General features: G+C 42.6%; 1 protein-coding gene across 8 annotated transcripts in view; it reads left to right on the plus strand.

The window, feature by feature from the left end:
- The window catches only part of auts2a (activator of transcription and developmental regulator AUTS2 a), a 364,715-nt gene that overhangs the window by 73,063 nt on the left and 268,501 nt on the right, over positions 1-23,151 (plus strand). For 6 of the 8 annotated variants that reach the window (XM_080866329.1, XM_080866333.1, XM_080866332.1 and 3 more), the window contains exon 3: positions 21,402-21,608. In XM_080866329.1, coding sequence (XP_080722455.1) covers positions 21,402-21,608 — 207 coding nt within the window. The remainder of the gene's footprint in view (positions 1-21,401; positions 21,609-23,151) is intronic. The other 2 variants (XM_080866331.1, XM_080866330.1) reach the window with 1 other exon arrangement.

Raw genomic sequence — 23,151 nt, forward strand, 5'->3', positions numbered from 1 at the left:
AGCCGGGTCATGTCGTTGGGCTTCTGGGGAAAAATCTGACACTGATTTAAAGTTACCGTATTTTCCAACTATAAGGCGCACTTAAAATCCTTTAATTTTCTCAAAAACCAACAGTGCCCCTTATAATCCGGTGCGCCTTACGTATGAATTCTGGTTGTGCTTACTGACCTCAATCCGATTTTATGTGCTACACGGCGCTCAGAGATCAGTCATAAATGTTGTAGTACGACTTAAGTTACGAAGCCGCACCGCTGGATTGATTGTCGGAGCATTGCGGCTGCCGTAGTCAGGAGCCTCGCGGGGTGATATGTACTGAACAGCTAAATGACAGCAGCGAGACTGACTCGGATAATGACGAGAGGGATCCGGGCATGCTTGATCTCGTCCAACTGTTAAACTCAGAAGACTTTGATGGATTTGTGAAAGAGAAACGTACTGAAAAAGTGTGTCCTTCTGGATTTTATGTTGAGAGTTATTGTGAATGAGATGAGTCAAGTTTGACCTGTCTGACTGTTTTGTTTCACTTTATGTATGAAAATAAAGCCGTTCATTGATATTATAGTCTGACAAATACGCAAATTGAATTTGCTGTGGTATCAGTGATGAGCAGCTCTCAGTCAGAGCAGCAGCACCTTGCTTGCAGCACCCAGCGGTGATGGAGGCGAATCCACTGACATCTTCTCATGCTGCCTCCACCTACGTCTGTAAATGCCTGGATATTTTAAGACCTTTTTCTCTCGCTGAAAGACATTCTGAGAAATCACTCAAGTAGAAAGTGGGCAAAACAGAAAGCAAAATTACAGCATTTTCATCTTTCAGCTTGTTTGCTGTGATGACAAACCCACGGAAAACACTTATCATAAGCCATCTGTTTTTTATAGCAGCTTAGATTTTACAGAGAGTCACTTGGTTAAACAGCTTTTATGTGACAGATGAATTCAGCTGTTCGCTTCTCTTTCTGTTACACAGTTAAGAGCCGAGGGAATTATTTGGAACAGGGAAAAACTGTTGTAGTTCTCCCAAATACAGTCAAAGCTCAGCACTGTTAGATTAGAATTTCAGACGATTGTTATTATTTGTGTTTTTAGTTCTGCTTGAGAACATAAGTGCCAACGATGAAGCACAGACAGGCTTACAGGGGTACACTCTAATTAGCTAACCTTATATAGAAAGACATGCATATGGACAGCCATAACACAAAAACTAAATAAGTAAAGTGGAATAGGAAATGCATGCTGCACTAAAAGTCACAAAGCATCATTTAGTTTCATGTGACAATTTTAAACCATTTAAAGAGGTTGTGCACACTTGTGTTTAGTTACATTTAAACTCTACTAGCTTGCAGATTTGTTAGATCTCCCTTCTTTGTCTTTCATCCCAAGTCAAGTTTAATCTCTCGATAAAATGTGGAAATCAAAATGAAATTTTCCCCACAACTATGTTTGCTCCTCTAAGATGCAGCTGTAAAAACCCATGAATGTTGTCAGTATGAAAAAAAGGAGGCTTTGCAGTACGAGGTGACACATTCCAGTAACATCTGCTTGTTGACATGAACAATAAAAATAATAATAAATGGAGAACAACATTATGAAGTCACGACACAAACAAGTATTCACAGAGACAATACAAACAGCACCATGTTTGCCAGAACAGCTAACAGCAAGTGAGTGGACAAAGGACAATCTGCAAGGTTATTATCGTCAGCATGTCGTCAGCACGCCGTCAGCACGCCGTCAGCACGCCGTACTGTTCCAACACTTAAAGAACATGTTGTGCAGGAGTTGTAGTTTATGCTTCCACTGGGTAGCATTTAGATTCTTAGAACTAAGACATCGTTCTTGGGTCAGTTCATCTGTGTGTGTGTGTGTGTGTGTGTGTGTGTGTGTGTGTGTGTGTGTGTGTCACTGTTTCAGCTGTGCAGAAGGAACATAATGATGCACGAATAACCTACGGTGAGAAAGTCCGACACCTTTAGATTCAGCCATGTTTCTGTACAAATAACATTCAGATCACAGTTCAAACCTTAACCTCCTAGGACCTGCGTCCACATATGTGGACGTCACCTTTTGGGTTATTTAGACCAAAATACTCAATTTTGCTCTACAAGGGCCTGATATCCACTTATACTGCTACTGTTCTATTGAAATTTTAAACGAATATCCTCATAAATGGCTCTGATTTTTCTTAAAAACAAAAATAAGGAAAAACACAAACTGGTAATTCTTTGTTTTTACATTCATCGGGCCCCAATAAGCCCAAATATCAAAGAGAAATTAAAAATGCATGCCGTGCATTATGATTGTTAAGTAACCAGCCAGTGTGGCTAAATTAGGCTTAATTTAGAGTTAACTCTGCATCTGGCACACTGCAGTTATTATCTGTGTGGACCTGGAGGACCAAACTGCAAACACACAACTTTTATTGGAACAAATCTAATATGTCATCATGCACCCAAAGAACCACGGTGAGGAATAATCCCAACACAGTCGTTAAAATCTACTCACGAACTGCTGCACTGAGGGGAACAAGTAAAAAATCAGAGTGCTTGTATTCTGATGACAAAAGGAGGTGATGACAAGAGTCATCAGCTTCTTCCTACTGGTAAGATAATGGTTTTGTGTCCTTTGTTGTTATCTGATTGCTTTAAGTCATTTGTTTAAAAAAACAACGAGTAAACGGATATTTTCACCTGCAGTTAACAGTAACTTAATAAAAGCTAGTAAAAAACATCCATCCATCATCTGCTGCTTATCCGGGTCACGGGGGCAGCAGAGAAGCCCAGACCTCCCTCTCTCCAGCCGCCTCCTCCAGCTTGTCCGGGGGAACACTGAGGCGTTCCCAGGCCAGCTGAGAGACCCAGCGTGTCCTGGGTCTGCCCCAGGCCTCCTCCCGGCGGGACATGCCGGCACACCTCACCCAGGAGGCATCCACGAGGCGTCCTTGCCAGATGCCCGAACCACCTCAACTGGCTCCTTTCGATGTGGCGGAGCAGCGGCTCTACTCTGAGCCCCTCCTGGATGGCCGAACTCCTCACCCTGGACTCCCTAAGGGAGAGGCCAGCCCCCCCTTCGGAGGAAGCTCATTTCTGCCGCTTGTATCCTCGATCTCGTACAGCTCATGACCACAGGTGAGAGTAGATCGACCGGTAAATCGAGAGCTTCACTTTAACACTCAGCTCTCTCGTCACCACGATGGACCCGTACAAAACATATATTTTTGATTTCTAATTCAAGTGAACTCATTTCTGTGAGTCAGGAAAACTAATGGAATTTCTAGTGTTGCTGTCGCGGAGCTTTGGCTACTGAACCAATTGATACCACGATGAAAACACACAAGCAAGACAGACTCTGTCAGTTTGCTTCATAATAAAGGTGTGAAGTCAGACAGATCATATAAACATGGAGACTGTTGCAGGTTGAAAAAGTTCATGCAATATAAACTGTGCAGCAAACTGATGAAAGCGTTGCCCCTTTTTAAAACAACTTGCTGATCACATACAAGCCTAGAGTTTGTCTTTTCTTTAAAGCAGGGCTGAACTGTCCTCGACCCCAAACACAAGATCAGAGCGGCTGTGTTTGTACGATATTCCACAAGTGGTTTAATCTGCGTTCTGTAATAGATGTAAGGACCCTTTGAGCTCCGCTTTCTGAGACATCGTGCACAACATACATAAGTGTTGAGATTGCTTGTTTCTGCTGTATTTAACATTCATAAAATACACAGTATAATTATGGAAAAAGGGGAAAAATATAATGAATTCTGAACGTTTTGATTCTACAGCACAAATTACAGATTTGTCCTAACATGTATCAAGTCAGTTCATCCATCCATCCATTCGCTTCCGCTTATCCTTTTCAGGGTCGCGGGGGGCGCTGGAGCCTATCCCAGCTGTCATAGGGCGAGAGGCGGGTACACCCTGGAGAGGTCGCCAGTCTGTCGCAGGGCATGTATCATGTATCAAGTCAGTTACGTTCTGCAAATGTACTGTATGAGGTGTTTAATATATCACCTCACACAGTACATGTACTAACATGAACGATGAACACAAAATGAAAGCTGATAAGGAGGGCACCGTAACACGTCACAGACGTTTAGACCAACTGAAATAAAACAGACTAAAGTTGTAAATGAAACAAAAAGAGGACGAATGGCCCTTAGTGCAGGTCTGAGACGCTGGTGTTCTGGTGTCGTATCCAGTAGTGTTAAGTGTCCAATGTAACAAAGCGGAGTAGCCGAAATCGTCTTCATATAACATGTATGTGGGAATACTGATAAAAATTCCATCAAGAGCTCGGAGGGGTCTTAAAATAATGTCGTTCCCATGAGGATACTAAGCTCTTTGTTTCTGTGAGGCTGGAATGCAGCTCAGAGCATTTGCTAATAAAAGGAGCTCAGTCGGTCAGACTGTTGGCTGATGATGTGAATCAACAGCGTAACATCCTGCTTCTAACGTTAAGTGCAAGGAAAGAGCTCGTAATCCTTGCTTGCATATTTTCCGTGCTGGCTTTTCCTTCAGTTCCCTGTGTCGCTGGGTGACGTGTAGGGAATACCGTCGGTGGCTCTTTCAACACTGAAGTTCGTAGGTTTAGGGACTCCTCAGTTAAAGTGGAAAGTCGTTGTAGTTGAGCTGCACATATACTCGTGCGCACTCTTAATGACTTCAGTGCAGCCTCAGCACGAATTATCAGTCTTGGATCACCAGATGTTGGCAATAAATGTTTTAATTGCTTGTTCGTTAATCCCTCTGCGTCTTCACAGCTTTAAACTGCTGCATCTGGCTCCTGCTCAGGCAGGTGCTGCAATAAATATTTTCATTAGATCTTTGTCACAGTGTCAGTTTATTATCAAAGTTTGATAGATTTCAATATAATTAGTTGGGATGTTGGAAGTCTGATTCTTCACTGAGTAATGGATGTTTCCATATGTTCTCAACATTTAATGGAATTGTTTTAGTGAAGATGAGACATGAAAGGTTTCGCAGGGTCAAAATGCAGCAGGTTTGTTTGTTGAATCAAATAAAACGGATGCTCTGCGTGAGACTCGAGCACACGTGATGGGCTGTGTTTAAACGAGCTGATTTATTAGCAGCTCTGTCCTGAGCTCTCCAAGCTGAATGTGCGCTCGCAGCAGCCAAAGAAGACACGTTTGATTCTCGCCTGTTGCATTTCCCTCATTCAGTACAGGAAGCTCACGATCCTGTAGGCCAGAGTTAATTCAGTGCAGACATTAAAGTAATTGTCTAAATCAGGGGTCCTGCAGGTTTTAGATCGCACCCTGGGTCAACACACCTGAATCACATGATTAGTTCATTACCAGGCCTCTGGAGAACTTTAAGACATGTTGAGGTCATTTATCCATTTAAACCAGCTGTGATGGATCACGGACACGTCTAAAACCGGCCCTCGTGGACTGGGATTGGGGACCCCTGGTCTAAATGTACGGTGGCTTTGAGAGGTCAAACACACTGAAGCTTAATGAAATACCATCAGGCTGAAAAAGCACAGAAAATAAATAAAACACAACGGGCTAGACGCTGACATGAACAGCTGTCCATCATGCCATTAAAACACACGTTACCTAATCCTCAGCTCATTTTAAGCACGTCTCAGTCTTCTGTTTGCTTTCTGTCACTTGCAGCTGGTCCATCCCCAAAAACACTTGTTGTGTTTGGGAGATTTATGTTTTTTACTTCATCGTGTTTTTTGTGTGCTCTTACAAGTTTCAGTGTGTTTGACCTCTCAGAGCCACCATAGTAAAATGTCTTAATTTTCACTGCAATAATCTGTGTTTTTGCTGCATTTGAAGCTGTAAGGCTTATTGTTGTAAAAGCATGGCGGGGGTTCTTCACATGAGGCTTGGACTGAGTGAACAGTTGTGTAGTTGAGTAGCTGTGGCGTAGAAATCGTTATAGGAGCAGCAGAGCGTTGGGAAAGCTCTGAGCCCTGTTACAGTAAAACTAAAACTAGTTGAGGAACCTGGAAATGTGTTTTGTCTCTTCTGGCGCCGTCTTCTCATCTATTGTGGACATCATGAGCTTTCACTGGGTTTCTAATTACCGGTGCAGGGCCGAGTGCGCGGCCTCGTATTACACCGTTAGCTTTAATGTCCGCGGGCTATAAATAGTGCAGGTGTCGGCTCTCTGGTGCTCGGTCTTCATACAGACAGGAAATAGACTCTGCTCAGTGCGCTGCATTGATTTAACTTAATATTCACTGAGATGAGGTAAGCTGTGTTAATATGACACGATTTAACTAACTGACTAAACGATGCAATATTTGGTGAATTATTTATATTTAATTGTTTTTGCTTCCTTGTTATGAATCTTTCTTACGCCACCATCACGTTGAGGCTGCACAGCACATCCATCAGAGTTCATGTGAGGACAGATTCCTGTTCACTGTGGGTCGGGGCAACAGGTTTTCATGACACAAAAACTGAGTGAGCATCAGTGCAATTTAATGATCTTCTTTCTGTACCCAGTTGCTAAGCAACCTGCACTATTCTGCCTGAAGCCGCGGCGTCCCAAAAGAAACATCACATCATTGGTCTGGAGAGCTGAGGAATGAGACGGGGAACGCAGAGAGGTTAACCCAAAGAGTCCGGCCGTTAACCCGCTTCCTGATGATTTGCTCCTCTAAATGGTCCCACATGTTTTTGATATTACCTCCAACGCTTAACTGTAACCAAAGGTGTGACAACATTAACAGAATTAATCACGTCCTGTTACACCGGACAAGCGTGAAGCCTCATGTTGGACAAATGTGTTTCCCCTCTGGGGCTCCCCAGCCTCTTTACAAAGAGATCCCAATTAAGCTGATAAGTTTCCTAAAACTCGATCCTCAGCGTCTGACGGCAGTCCGTTGTTGGCTGTGGGCGGGGGAGAAGGACAGGAAGGCTTCAGCGTCACCGGCTCTACGCTCCCTGCCTGAGACGATTTCCTGCTGTGAATCATGGAGGTGGAGGAGAAAAGAAATAAGAGGGAGATGCTGCTGCAAAGACGCAGCTTGAGTGAAATCAAGCGTTTCGGTTTCCCTTCTCTCCAAATCCCAGGAGAGGTTGTTTTTCCTTCAGTGGTGCTTGCTCTGGCTCCGGTGTGCACAGAAAACTTTATTTTTAAAACGACAGACAACAAATGGGCTGAAAAGGTCTGAGAGGACAGAAGCACTGCAAGAACTTTGTCGCTCAGTCTGAGTAAAGATCTGAGACTTCTGTCTTAATTCGTTGTGTGATATCATTGTGTTTCTCTGTGCTTCACCTTCACAGTAGACGTTCACCGTAGTTAAGCTGTGGAAACATGTAAACACAGTTAGAAATGCTGTGAAGAAAATGTGTGTGTTGTTCTGCAGCATTGATGGAGACGCTTCTGCTTGGCCCTGAGTGGAGTTTCTCTCAGGGAAGCTCCAGGAGGCAGAAAGTGCAGTCTGTCTGTAGGCGAGAACAAAGCCAAGAAGGTTTTTCCTTTTAATGCTGCAAACATGGACTCATTTTAAAAAGGGAGGTAACACTTGCCCCTTTTAGCCCCACTGGAAAGTCAGCCCTTGCCTTCTATTAAATATTCATACGAGTGATGGATGCACTTATTTATTGCCCGATATTTTCCTTGTTTGCTGCCAGTGACGGCAAATGAGACCAAATTTGTTACGCTCCGTCATTTTTGTGGCACCGCATCCAGGAATTTGATGCATGGCTGAAGGACTAAACATCTTAATGAATATTTCTGTGCTTCACCAGCATAAAGGAGGGCGACAAATTACAGCAAAACAAAGCACGAGTAGCAGATGTAGGCCTACTTTTAAACCTTAGTATTAGCTAAAAATGTCACATTTTGCATGTTTCAAATGTGATTATTTGGGATTAGTTTTTGAAACATTCGATTCAAACATGGCAACGGCAGCTCCGGCTTCCTCCCACAGTCCAAAGACATGCAGTTAGTGGGGTTAGGTGTGGGTGGTTGTGTGTCTCTGGCGACCTGGGTGTACCCTGCCTCTCGCCCTATGGTAGCAGTGATGTCTTGGTGCAAGAAGGTCCGGGGTTGTTTTCGTGTGATTTCCTTCCACGGATAAGTTCGTTACATTTACTGGTGTTTCTAAATTGGTCATGTGTATGAACGTGACAGTGAAAACATTTTCTTTGGGCTCTCTGGGTCAAGAAATTAGATTTTGTAGATCTGAGAACTTCTAGGTACCAGCTGAAAATAACAAACTGATCAGCTTTTAGATTTTAATTTGAAGCTGACTCAGTCTGAGCCTACCGAGAGAGTGTTTATTAAACAGGCACAACATGATAATAATGCTTAACATCAAGCTGCTCGTGAGCAAACATAAGGTCACTAACATTTGCGGCAACATGTACACATAATGAGTCTAAAACAATAACAACCACAATGGCAGTGAAAAGCCTCTTCACCTGTTTTTGCCATCTGTCCCTGGGTAATAATTACTAATTACAGTAGAGTTAATCCTCCACATCCAGGTGAGCACACCCAGCTGTGACTCATCCTCTCTGGCTCGTTCTCCTCCTGCTGCATCATAACGAGTGGTTGGTGCCGTGTGATTGTAGTGTAACACTGTCCCCCGGCCTCTTTGCCACAGCGACGGGTTTAATGATGCATCTGGGAGAAAACGTTGGACTCGCAGTAACGTTGGACACTTTCAGGAAACACACATCCTGAGTTCAGGAGGTGGTGCTGGTGGGGATCCGTCTTTTTCCACTGATTCATCAAAATATCTGTCATTCCACATTTACTTGTAACTTACTGGCAGGAACCTGAATGCAGTTTGACTCTTTGGATCTTTATTCAGTCCTGGCAATGATAAAGTCTTAGTCCTGCCACAGACTACACCACAACCGGTGTTCTGATACTGTATGATGCCCTCTCTTGGTCGTGAATGCCACTTCTTTGCTTCTAGTACCTCTTCATCATCATCATCTTCTCCTCAGCTCTCCTGAAACCCTGGTTTGTCTTTTAAAAGCTTGAAAATGATTCCACGGCTTCACTTTTCCCGGGTTCAACCTGATTTTCAGTCGCCGGCAGAGTCGTGTTGTAATTGTCTGCTGTGTCTGCTTCCACACTTGGCACCATATGTTTTTGTTTGCCTTCTAGCTCTGATTTGCCATGTGGGGATTTTTTTAATGCGCTTACATATGTTTGTGTTGGTTACGCGTCAGACGTGGTGCTCTGCTGCCCACAGACATGCTTTTGTAACGTTGCCAGCTGATCTGTGCGCTAGCAGTTAAAAAATGCACAAAAAAGAGGAATCGCTGTAGATGTTTGGTGGTGCCCACCCCCCCACCCCCCAGCTCTTTCCCTCCATTAAATGTATTGTTTGAACATAAAAGCTCATTAGTAGAGCTTAGAATTAGAGTTTGATCAACTCAGAGACGATGTCTCGTGTTTAACTGTGAGAAGAGGATCCAGAAGTTTCACGTTTCTTGTGTTTTCTCACAGGTTCATTTGCACATCAAGGAGAATGAAACCGTGCTTGTTAGCAAAATGCTGCTTGTTTCTCTTCTTGTTCGTGGTCATTGTTTACACGACCGCATGAATTCTCAGCCGAGGCTTAGAGGAGATCTGAGCAAAAAATAAATTATTACATCCATCCAACCATCCATTCGCTTCTCCTTTTCAGGGTCGCGGTGCTGGAGCCTATCCCAGCTGTCACAGGGCGAGAGGCGGGGTGCACCCTGGACAGGTCGCCAGTCTGTCGCAGGGCCAACACACAGGGACAGACAACCATTCACACTCACATTCACTCGCACATTCATACCTAGTGACAATTTGGATTTTCCAGTTAACCTATCCCCACAAGCTGCATGTCTTTGGACGGTGGGAGGAAGCCGGAGTACCGGAGAGAACCCACGCAAACAGGGGGAGAACATGCAAACGGCCTGATGGTGGAATTGAACTCAGGACCTTCTTGCTGTGCGGCAGCAGTGCTAACCACCGTGCAGTTAACAGAAAACGGTAGTTGTTCATTTGTTAATGCCTTTGATTAATTGCTTTGACAGTGGAATGACAGTAAATGTGACGTGCTTGTATTTTATGTTTTCATTTATTTATAATTAGTCACTCTGGACTTTTAACCAGGGTTTTATAACCAAACATCATTCGCTCAGCTACGCTGCTGCTGTTGTTGTTGTTGTTGTTGTTGGTGGTGGTAAGGGTTTGTGACTTCTCGAGCTATTAGTTGGTTAGTTGGTTATATTTTGAGAGCATATTGTCATCGTGCCATCAGGTTACACAAAGACACTTCTGTACCAACGCTGCTTACTTTAGCTACACATACCACCATGAAGTAAAAGTTGATACTGTTACTGAACAAACATGTGGAGCGTAATATTGAGCAGTTAAAAGACCTTCAGTGGTCACATGATTACCATTATATTTGCTACATTTCATGTTTTCTTGCCTGTTTGTGTTTTTCCTACGTGTACGTGGCAGACAGCTTAACAAACAGGCCTGATTTGCTGAGAGGGAATCCTCTTTAGCAACATCAAATGGGAGAATCGGATTGAAGCTTTGACCACATGCGGTCATCGTCAGCATTCCCTCTCCCGTGTAAGGAAATGCTTCATTTGCCTTTACATCTGTCAGCAATTAGCTGTAATTATTTAAGCCAACAAGGGCAGCTTCAAAGGCTGAGATCATCCTGCCGTGCCGATCAGCCTGGGATTGTTGCAGCACATTGTTTTCTACCTTGCTGTTTGTTCTCATTTGATCTGTGCAGCCTGCACTTAGTCTTGTTTTCGCAATATGCTTTGCTTATTCAGGTCGTCACCGCATGTCATGCGCATTCGTGTAAACAGAATCGATGACCTGCTACTTTTAGTAAATGTTCCTCTCTAGGATATCACAGAAAGTGTGTGTGTGTGTGTGTGTGTGTGTGTGTGTGTGTGTGTGTGTGTGTGTGTGCGCGTGTGTGTGCGTGTGTTTTTACATGTACGTATGAATAAAAGGCCTGCTGCATTCCTTACATATGAAAAGGGCAACACTGCCCACTTTGTTTATTTAGTGATTACCATAAAAGCAGCCGTCTGACAGGCTCCATCTCCTCCTCATGTTTATTAATAAGGGTAAATGTTGGTGGCTCTTATGGCTCAAGCTCAATATGTTTATATCAGTTATATAAGAGCTGTACTGGCACTGTTAGAGTGGAATCACTGGGAACTGGAAACGCGTGCACTCTGACATGTGCTGCGTCATAAATACAAACAGATCTGCCGACTTTGGCTCGAGTACAAATCTCCTTTTGCTGATACACGTGTTATACCATACTTTGTAATTAAAAAGTGACAGAGCAGGTTTTTAAGGATTTATATGCTGCTTTCTTTTTGTTTGGGAATCAGTTGTTCTTCTGATTCCCAAACAAATGAGATGAAATGATAGAGATGGAAACTGGTTTCCCGTAACTCCAGTTCTTCTTTAGCTCTCTGAGCTTTGAGAGAAAAAGAATCAGTTTTTGTTTAATGGCAGGAGCTCGGACCTGGTTTTGGCTCATCATACAATCACCCACAGGATATCCCCTTTTTGGTTTTTCCCCACACACCCATCTCTCTGATGGGGGGAAAGTGTCTGTGATTAGACGAGTGCCAGTCTAGGTGTCGTTGTAAATGTGAGCTGTGTGCATTTTTAAAGCGGACGCTGTTGTGTCAGGTCTCGCTGTTGTGGCATTATGAGAAACGAGGCGACGACACAAGCAGGAGCAAACATCCTGCAGATGCTTCAGTCTTTCAGGGAAATCGTTTCCTGAAAGCTGTCTGGCTTAGACGAGCTCATCCCCTCCGCCTCTGGAAACACTCGGGCTGTTAGCAGCTGGATCTACTCTGAGACACCAAAGATGGTTTTCAGAAGGGAAAAATGATATTTGTACATCAAAATATATTTTTTTTGCTTATAAAATACAAATTATAACGGGTGAAACGAGCCACTGTGTTGAGATAATTGTTTGAGCATGCTCAGACAGCAGCAGCTGAGGCACGTGGAACAAATGCTTTGGACCTGCCTGCTCTCATGCGTTCTGCAATATAACTGTATTTATTTCAGCTACTTCACAGTCGGCACTTAAGGGCTTAATTTAGTGTGTTTACACTTTTATTCATAAAGTGTATTGTTGTCATTCAACACCACATGAATCAACACTGATTCATAATTAGGGATGGGTACCGGTGTCTGACATAAACGGTAGTAACCAGACCGAAAAGCAGCGCACATTTCGGTGCTTTATTTCGGTGCTTTTTTTCCTGAGCTGTGATACACTTCTAGCCAATAATTTTACGTTTCCGAGGATAGTAGGCGGGTCCAGGTACGTGCGTTCTTTTATGCAGAGCTACGGATTAAAAATGCCCAAGGCGAAGCGGTCAAAAGTCTGGCTGTACTTCACAGCAAAATATGCAAACTCAGCAGCAACAAGTGCTTTAAGCTGATACTGTGATACTGTCAAAGGAGGTAACACCTCGAATCCGATGAAACACCTGGAGATGTATAGCGTTTTGTTAAAGCCGAGAAATGCGCCGTATTTGATAGCTTGCTGCGAGACCTCACACCGAGCGCATCTACTGTGCGTGGGTTGCCTGTTATCTGACCCGGAGTTAGCAACATCCCCCAAAACCCCCGAAGAGGAGAGTCCTGGCCCCTAGCCCTGCCAGTGTAGCAGAAATGATGAGGATGATGATGCAGCAGCAGCCGTTCTTCTCTGCGTGAGTAGCTTCATGTTGTTCGTGTGTAATTTACGTTGAGTAGGCTAACCACGTTATTACATTAATGCATGTAAGGTGAACTAGCAAACACCATCATAGCTACATGCGGCTGTCTTCTTGTTTGATGGCAGATACTCCCTTCACCCTGGCCAAAAAGGCTAAAATGACCAAAGAAAAAGTGGAAAACAGCTAAACATGAGAGGTTTTGGACAAAGTTTGTGTTTTTTCCATTGTTTAAGCACTGCTTCCAGCCAAGAGTGATACCATATATGCCCCATAGCTGCAGAAAAGGCTAACATTGTTATCTTTTTACAAAAAACCAGCTGAATATGAGAGGTTTTTGGACCAATTTTGTGTTCTCCATTCTTTAAGCACCGGTTTGAGCACCGTTTGAGCACCGGCACAGTTTCAAAAGTACCGATTTGGCACCGGTATCAGATAAAACCTAAACGATACCCATCCCTATTCATAATTTTTAAAAAATATTACTTCTTTGGATCAAATGTATTTTTTCTTCATTTTATGCCCACATGGATTTGCACTTGTATCCAGTAGTTTTGCTCCTCTTGTACTCGAGCCCTTCTCTTCCACGTTTCCTGTCTTGTGCCTCTCGAGCTGCGCGGCGTTTCTTTGCTTTCAGAAGAAACGGTCATCCACGGTGCACGACCTGAATGCTCAGTGACAAGATGAGCACTCAGGGATAGTCTGAGTGGTTCCTGTATTTCAAAGATGATGTGCACTTGTGTTTGTCCAGTAGCACTCGGCACCTTGTGGGCAGGTAATGGTTACTGTTGCTGTAGAATACAGCAAAAATGTTTTTTCTTCATATTCTAAAGCTTATAAAGGCCCATAAACAGAACTGTAGCACAGCAGTTTATAAGGGCATGTAGCAGAACACCATGTGAAATATTTCTGTGTTCTGGCCAGTGTGACTTTGTGCTGCTACAGGAACATTTGGAGATTAAATTTGGGATTTAGCAAACTGAAAATGTCAGAGGGATCCGCCTTCAAACGAATCATTTCACAAAACGACTTAAAACCTCTTCAAAGAGTTTTTCCTGTGTCTGACCTCAGCTCTCTGTTTTTCTAACTGATGTTACTTCTAAAAGTAAAAAAAGTTTAATTCATCGCATTCAGCAGTAACGTGAAGCGATCCAAGTCTTTGATGGAGGGAGTCGATTTTGCGACATGTCACTGGCACAAAGGCTGATTCTGGTCATCTGGATGTTTTCAGGGGGAGAAACGTTTCGTCATCATCCAGGCGACGTCTTCAGTCCCAGCTCACTGCAGGTTTCCCCAGTCTTATAAACACTACATTTGCACCAGCCTGCCCAGTTTCTCAGTCAAATAGGAGCTCAAGGTTTCAGCGTCAAGATCAGGAGAAAATCTAGAAGTTACTTGAAATTTGTATTAAACAGTCTAACATTTTGACTCATCAACCAAAGGTGTTCTACACAACTACGCTGTAGCTGATATATCTTATTTAACCTCCTATCAGCTGTCTCAGTGAGTATCCATCCATCCAGTTGTGCTTTAAAGATTAATGTAGACCAATCGTTCTGTGTGTGTGAACTACATAAATCATGAATCACTGTTTCCTTGGCTGTTAAGTGGGAGATAAACTCCCTGGTGTCTCACTCTCGTCACTTGCTGTGTGTACAGAGATGTACTTGGCAAACTCCGCTCTGCTGTTCCATCTTCACATAAAGCAAACCGACAACTGTACATTAATTGTTGAGTGCAATAGTAAGTCTGCCTGTGCCAGTTTAAGCTGCGAGGCTTAACAACGTTTGTGGTGGAAACATTGTGCTTCTCATTTTTTCAGTTTGTTTTCCAAATTCTGAGCGATTTCTGTGAAACGGATTTCATTCTTGGTGATTCTTGGTAGCTAAAGATTCTTTTTGATCTCCGTGAGGCATGAAAGACATTTTTACACCAACTCGAGCAGCTGATGTTTAGCTCACCGTTAGAACCAAGGTTTCCCGTGTCAACTCTCAACCAGTGACTACTTCATGCACGTGTACCGGAGTTCGAACATTTTCGGTTAGAGGATCAAAGAGTCTATTCACACTTATAATTGGTTACATGACTGCAAACAGCAGCAATGAATTATGCAGCAATTAGTTACGGCCAACACTTCTCAGCTCGTCTTAATGCTGAACGTGTGATAATCAGGTCAAGGACAGACTTCTCAGTCTAACCAGCTACCTGAAGTTAATCTGCACTTCAGTCCTAGAGTACAGCAAGGAGGGATTGTGCTGATCAGGCTTTATTAGCATCCATTAGATCTCCAATTATTCTTTACTCTGTTGTCGTGTAGAGGCCAAAGGTATGTGTTTGTGTGTTTGCAGAGCTTGGTGTTGAATGCAGCGGTGTCATCAGTCATGAAGTCGGTCTATTTATACTTGTTGTTATTTCCTGACGTCTTTCTTCTCTTTTATAATTTCTTGAATCTGTTTCTTCTAAACTAACTTTTGTCCATAAGACAAATATGGACGGGTTGATTTTGTTGGGTTCACTTCATTGAACCTGAGAACCAGCCTGTTCATTTATGTCCTCTGTAATGGTCATTTGTTTTGGGTCTGCATCTTTTGACTTATTCAAGCCACCCTACTAAGTCCCGATGGACATCCTGCGCTTTCCATTGGTTTCTCGTGCGTTTAGGCTTTTAGCTCCAAAGAGGAAGGAAATCACAAAGTAAACTGGGAAGGTTCATTTTTCCTTGGTTCTCAGGAGGTTAATCAAAGGTTGTTGGACATTAGGGTCACTGTAAGCATGAAGTTTTCTCAAAGGTGGCTTTAAAATGCAAGACAAACGAGGATGAAAAGAAAGGAGGAGCTCTGTAATTTCTATTTTTAAATAAAACCTCATTTATTCTGTGAGACTTCTACTGTGTAAGGCCCAGAGGAATATTCAGGAAATGTTATGTAATGCACTGTATTCAACTACTCACTGGCTGGACACTTCTGTCAGAGCGTCGGTTCATACTGATGTGAGAGCATCTCCACATTCATGATGCAAGGATTGATATCTGAGCCAGTTATCTGGTTTCACTTAACCCAGCATTTGTAATCAGGCTGAGGTAGTTATTAAAACAAACCTCCAGCTGTTAGAGATGGGCTAAATCTGTGATAATATTTCTGACAGTATATATATTTTTAAAACTATGATGTATACGGCCTGCAGACAGCAGCAATTCTGAATGTAAGTAGATGAGGCGCCGTCTTTCTTTTCCACTGAGCTACCACCGCTGATGACACACTTCCTAATTTAAAGTGTGAATCTATTGAAACAAGGTGTCAGCAGCAGCATTGTAGAGCAACAGCAGTGACACATGTCAGAGGTAAGAACAAAGCACGGGTAATGTTTTCCCTGGAAATTCATTCCACAATAACTGAAGTAACTGAACCATGAAACTCTGCAGGAGCTGCGCATAATAAAACATAATGTTGTATGTTGGGTCGAGCTTTTTAACCAGTTGCTTCAAGCACTGCTTTTCCACCAGTGATCTCTGTCCACCGTTTATATTAAGCCTCTTTGATACCAGGAAGGAGAAGGAAACGTTGATCGTGTACGTCGAAGGTATCAATGCTCGATCATTAAGACGCAGAGCAACAGAATATTTAGATTTTTATTCTTTCTGTTGCAGCCTGCGTGATGTTTAATGAGAGAGGTGCCCAGTTTAGCGTCGTCTATTTAGGCACATATAACAATCAAATTTAAGGCTACGTCCACACGTACCCGGGTATTTTTGAAAACGCAGATTTTTCTATGCGTTTGCGCCTTTCGTCCACACGTAAACGGCGTTTTCGGTCACTGAAAACGGAGATTTTCAAAAACTCTGTTTTTGCGTTTACGTGTGGACGAGGTAAACGGAGAACATTTTTGACGTCACACTGTGCGCCACGTTATTGTTTCGGTGAAATTAATTTCTACAATGGCGGACTTTGACAAAATACTGTTAATTTTACTCTCTGCAGTGTTTAAATGCTTACATATACACACACAGTTACTGTCCCTCCACACATACGATTCAGTTCTGCTTCTATGCGCCATCTTTGTTTACTCTTTCCGGATAGGAATATAGCGCCACCTGCTGCTTTGGCATGTTACTAGCAGCGTTTTCCTTCATTTTTGGCTTTTATGTGTGGACGGGATTTTTTTTATAAACGAAAACGGAAAATCTTCGTTTTCAAAAATACCCGTGTACGTGTGGACGTAGCCTAAATTGTGGATAAAATTGTCTATGAATCTATATTTTTAACTCTAATCTATATACATCTATAATTTTTAATATAGATTTGTAGGATTCGTATGGAAAGACAAAGACTTGATCCAAATGTCAAAAACAAAAACCCCCTAACATCAGCGCACAGAGGTTTGAGAGTTTGATGGTTTTATACCTGTTGATTTCTTAATCATTGCTTTCTTGTTAATACCGAGTTCTGAACCAACCGTCCGGATGTTACACCAAGAAAGGAGACCGTCAGACTAGGTAGTGTTCAGTGTTCTGTTCTGATGCTGTGTGTACGCTACCTGTGTGATATGACGATATCTGATGACGATATGAAAACTTCTGTCGTTTCATATCGCGCTGTCTTTTGTTTTGTGGTGTCGCAAAATGAACTCTTTACAGGAATATTTTATATCGTTTTGATGGTCACTGTAGCGGCTATGACCACACTACGGACGGACAAGTGACTGTTTTTACACGTTGTCATTAGCAACAACGACGGTAAACCCAGCGTGTTCGTCCACTTGTTTATTTTCCAAATAAACCTTTCACAATAAAGCTGAAGATGTCACGATCTGGCTGGCAGACCGTGGGGATGTGTGGGGAAGGAGGACCCAGGCGCGGTACTCTGTGTATAAACAGTGCGTTTATTTACAGTGATGGAAACAATAACAGTAAATTCCCGTGCTCTCCCGTGACTCCCGTGTCGTGTCTTCCCAAAAGTCCGTGCTCCGTGTTCTCCACTCTCGTGTGTCCACACACACCCCGTGCCTGCTGCCCTCCGAGGTTCCACGCTCCTCCTGAGGGGAAAATGACAGAGGCAGCCGTCAAGACACTTAATTCCAGTAGGCATACACTCAGACTTTAGCTAAGCAGAAGACTAACGTGGAGTCTCATGGAATGATCCCGCGTCGGTGGGAGCTCCAAGACTCTCCTAAGTAGCTCCCCCGACGAGCCCTGATCAGCGGCAGGTGTGTGGCTTCGGGTGTGGCCAGTCCTTCCGCAGGGCCACACCCCTCAGGCCTGCAGGTGACTGAGCTCCATCCTCCAAGCATCCCCGCAGACATAAACACACACACTCACATCTACAATCATGGAGGAGAGCAGCAGCAATACCAAAATACATATAATAATCATAATAATAATATGATACATGACTGCTCAGGGATCCTGGGTCGCCCAGTCCCAGGACCCTGACAGAAGATCCTGTTGAGACTTTTTGAAATAAACTGAAATGATGACAAAATACATTATTCTCAAACATCACATTTCAGAATATGCATCAAACAAATGACCTCAAATAAAAAAAGGTAACTATAAATGGTGCCAGTGAGGATGAGGCAGAACCAGGTAATTATGGGTCAAACTGGTGTTTGACTGAGTGCTCGTATTTAAACTGCTATAAATAACTTGTTGGTCTATAATAGTTGAAACATGTGTCAGATGTGTCCCTCTTGAGCCCTGCACCACTTTTCTTTTTTACCTTTGGGTTTTGGGTTGTAGATACAAACACATACTTTGCCTTGAATGTTATTCACACAGAAATATGTGGCTTGAAAGTGAATTAACCTGTGGCAAACCCTCACGTGGACACCTGCAGATATGCATTGTGACTAAATGCCACATTGTAATTAGTTTGTACACAGACAGACAATCGTAGTAATGAAAGCTAGTGCAGACTGAGCCATGCTGAGCAATTACTTTGCTTTCAGTGTCATCGTAAGGCAGTGAAATAAGGAATTTGTCTTGCTATTGTTCAGTGAGCAGGCAAGACATATTGTGCATAATTTATTCCAGGCAATCAGTTGGTTTAAATGCTCAGAAGCACGCAGAAGACTGGCACAATGGAAGGTCTCTCAGCCTCATCATAACTTTGTCACTTATTCTGTGCGCTGACAATACATGTCATGTTACATTATTTGCCTTGGATGAGTGTGGGCGGGAAAGGCAAACAAGATTAGTTGATGCATGCACTTGTTTTTCTGTGAGGCCTTTAGAAATGGTTTAGTGAGTCAGTGCCAGTAGCACACCCATCAAGCTCATTTCTGACAGCAGTGGATATCTCTGAAACTGCTGGAGTAATTCTCTGCCGGCACGCTAAGGTTGCTTCGAGGTGGTCCATCTGAAGAGCTGCTGCTTGAGACGGGCTGGATTCCCCCCCCCCCCCCTAACCAGTGTGTGCTGGAAAATCTGCCTCCATTTCATTCCTTATATGCACTGTACACCAGCTGTGAAGCTCACTTTGGTTTCTGTGGGCTGTGGGTTAAATCCTAGACCGAGTTGGGGTTTGTTGGACTGAGAGTCTACACTGAGCGGTGCTGAACAAATACAACTCATCCTAAAAGATGTTGATGGATTAAGAGGTTTTATTCAAACTAGAAAGACAGAGGGCAGCAGTAATAACTACGACCCACACAGGTTTGAATCAGCTATACTACTTGTATAGTTACTCTTTTATAAAATCTAAATGCTTACATGTCACAGAATGATTAAAATTATTAGGTTAACACAGAATTTGCAACAACTATATTTATTTTCTTTTTTCCATTTTCCAGATTCGACCAATCAGAGCACGCTCAGTGTGCAAAGGCCTTTACAATATTGATGCATTTAATCAGTCCAGTAGTTTCAAGCCCGTAAATATAAAATTCCTGTAATTCCATAAAAAACCAAAACATAACGTGTACACTTGCATCATGTCTCGGTGCTACAAATGCACACTGCATTAGAGCTGGTCTCTCCAGCCTCAGTGTTGTAGACTATTGACATGTTATCAGTGCAGCTGCGGCAGCTTTGCACTTCCATGCTGATAGCCACTTCATCTGCTTAAACGTCTCCCTGGGGCTGTTAACAGCAATGGCTCTAACAAAAAGAGTAAAATAGGTCACCACTTCAGATAACAAAGCTGATTTGCTCGATAACTTTTACAGTAGAGGCTGTAATACATTGCACAGCCCCTTCAGCTGCAGCCTATTAGTGCTGATGAGCGCTTTCAGACTCTGTAACTCCCATATTGCAGTTGCAAGTTGTGTAACTCATCTTATTGCTTTGTTTTCAGTATCCAGTTTGTCCATGAAGACAAATGTTCTCCTGTATAGTTTCATGTTGACAGAAGACAAAATGGACTTAAATGTTCAGGGTTTCTGTTGTTAGCGCCGCTGTGTGCCCCTCAGCTACACGCTCCTGTTTTCTGTCCATCAGATTTGATTTAAAACCATTTTGCAATCAGTCCTGCTTACTTTACCTCACTGTGACATCAAAGTCCTCCAAACACAACTGATGCATGAGTGAGAGAGAGAGCGTGAGCAGTGTGTAGGTTCATGCTAATGTCAGCATGCTAACATAGTGAGGTCATGTTTTTACAGTTGCTCTATGAGCATGTCAGCTAATTTTGAAGTGGATGATCAGGTTTTCACATGAGAATTAAGAAGAACAGTAAAGTCATCGCAGTTCATCCTTGGACCATGAATATATGTGTTTCATTTATTTATCAGCCTCACGGAGGAATAATGAGTCACCTTTCATTAGCAGGTCATCCAGTAGCTATGAATATCTGTTCAAGTCATGTTCCACAGAGAGGGTTCACTCCCGTGACCTTTCACCTTCACAATAAGAAGCCTGTTAATCAAAGCAATTACAGTCTGTCCACTCAGTGACTACACAGGAAGAAACACTTAAAAATCCCTTGAAAAGCTCGTCTTGTCTTCTGTAATCTGTGATCTGAATGCGATGTTGCTCCAGACACCTTTCCTTTCCAACATGAGCTCTATAAATATACTAGAGGCTCTTTTTCAGTGTATTTGTTGGTTTCCATTCGTGTGACTTGTGTTATTACAGTCCATGTGCACATACATGGTAATGTCTGAGCTGACAGGTGGGAGGGAAAAAGGATCGAAGAGAATGAGCTGAAAATATAATAAATTTAAAAAAATTAATCCATTTAAAATATGTCAACATGGACTTTGTGGTTGTGGCCGCTACAGTGACTGAAACAAAAGGTTGTGTAGCGTTGCGTGAGATGTAGCACTAAAGTGTCACATCCATGGTTTAAATCCACCTGGCATTTGCTGGAACCTCCACTCCAAAGGAAAAAAACTGTCAGTGACCTTGTTCTTTTATTCTTTGTTGGAGAAAATTTAGTGATGGAACATCGAAGCCTTTCTGCATGATAGCCCTTCAATTTAGAGCAAATACTCTCTGCTTATTGTAGAGGAGATTTGCTATCTGTCAAAATGGGCTTTTGTGAAAAGGTATTCAGCTGTTTTTGAGCTCTGCAGTGTGTAATGAGCAGCTTTTCATAGATATAAAAATTCAGTCAAACACACATTTAACTGCTGATTGTTGGTGTGACTGCAGGCTTCTTACAGGCCAGTTGTCTGGCTGATACAGTCTGTAGTACATTGCTTGCACGAAGATGAAATACTTGTTTTGACTCTAATAAAAGCTTTGTCTTGTTCTGTTTTCTTCCTAGAAGAACATGACGCTAAAGCCTCAGGAAGGCAGAGACAACCAGGCAGGATCCCTGCATAAGAAAACCCCTTCTAGGGTTCCCAATGGCCTGAGCCTGGAGCCCTGCAGGAACAATTTCCACCACCAGTCCTCAGACCAGGAGAACAACCCCCGCTTGGCTCACTCGCAAGGGAAAAAGAAGAAGCACCTGAACAAGAAACACACGATGGTGAGTTATGAAAAACCAAAGAAACCAGTAAGAGTAGAAGGACCATCATTAAAAACTGTTTTCTTATAAATGCTTGTTTAGTTTTAGTTTCCTTTAGTTTAAATTAAATGAGTACTTCACTTAACAACTGGTTGTTTACAGGCTCTGGAGATGACTGGCTGTGGGCTTAATGGAGCAGCTTTTGTTACACTGTGGCATTTGAACCAAAACCACAGTCTGTTCCTAACACTAACCAAGTTATTCTTATTACATAAACCGACCAACGAGTCAATCTGAAAGTAAAAGGCCAAGCGCAGTGCCCAAAGGTCTAATGGGAATTCACACGTCTGTAAAAATGGCATAGCTGCTATATTAGAACACTTTGGTGGAAAGCACTTTATAAAGGAAAAAATCACATGGCATACATGCAGAGTTGGGACGCAAAAAGCATATCGACATTTTAAGGACTGAGGTTTGTCCTGTGCTTTAAACTGATGCTTGTTGAGCAGAAAATGGATCCTCTGATGGTGTCGATTTTGATAATTAATGCTAATTCAGCGTCCAGCTGTCAGATGCTCAGAGTTTTACTGGCACGTGTACATTTTACTGATCTGTGCGGTGGGGAAAAAGCTTTTATATTTTAAAATATTAATACAGTTTAATTGATACAATGTAATTTATTGATCTAAATCTGTAACATAATGTTACTAAAGCCATGAAATAAATATGACTGAGTCTGACCGATGTGCCCCTTTTTGGTGAGAAAAGTGGGACGGCCCATTTTTAAAAGTAAATCATTTGTATCGAGGATTTTTGGAAGTTGCTCGATAAAACATTGCACCTCTAATGGTTAAATCAAAGAGTCCAAACGCTCTACAAGAGTGAAGTCTAGCTCCTGTGAGGTGTGGGTGTAGTTTAATGTATGACTCAGAACATGTTTTTGTGTGTAGCAAGGTGACGAGGTCATCAGTGAATATTTGTGGCACCCTGATGCAGGAGCGTAGTTTACAGCACTGTCACACACACAGAGCAGCGTCGAGCTGAATATGCAAGAGTGTGTTTCTGAGCTTCACGAGGGAGAACCTACACACAGTTTGTTTCATATGCACACACTTTGTTTCATATACACACAGTTTGTTTCATATGCACACAGTTTGTTTCATATGCACACAGTTTGTTTCATATGCACACAGTTTGTTTCATATGCACACAGTTTGTTTCATATACACACAGTTTGTTTCATATGCACACAGTTTGTTTCATATGCACACAGTTTGTTTCATATACACACACAGTTTGTTTCATATGCACACAGTTTGTTTAAATGTACACTGTGCAGTAACAGTGTTTCAACTTTGACCTGTTGGTCAAAAATCTGTGCATTGCACACATGTGGATATCACATAAGCAAACTGCATTACATCACTTACATCACATTGTTTTTCTTCTTATTGCCTCATACCTGCCTAGTTTTAGGGGGATTTGCTGAAGTCTAAATGCTGTAACTTTTTTCTCTGCTAGTGTTTTTTCAGAGTAAAGGAGTCATTTGTCCATCTTGCATCTT

Source organism: Rhamphochromis sp. 'chilingali' (assembly GCF_963969265.1).
Source record: "Rhamphochromis sp. 'chilingali' genome assembly, chromosome: 19".
NCBI lineage: Eukaryota > Metazoa > Chordata > Actinopteri > Cichliformes > Cichlidae > Rhamphochromis > Rhamphochromis sp. 'chilingali'.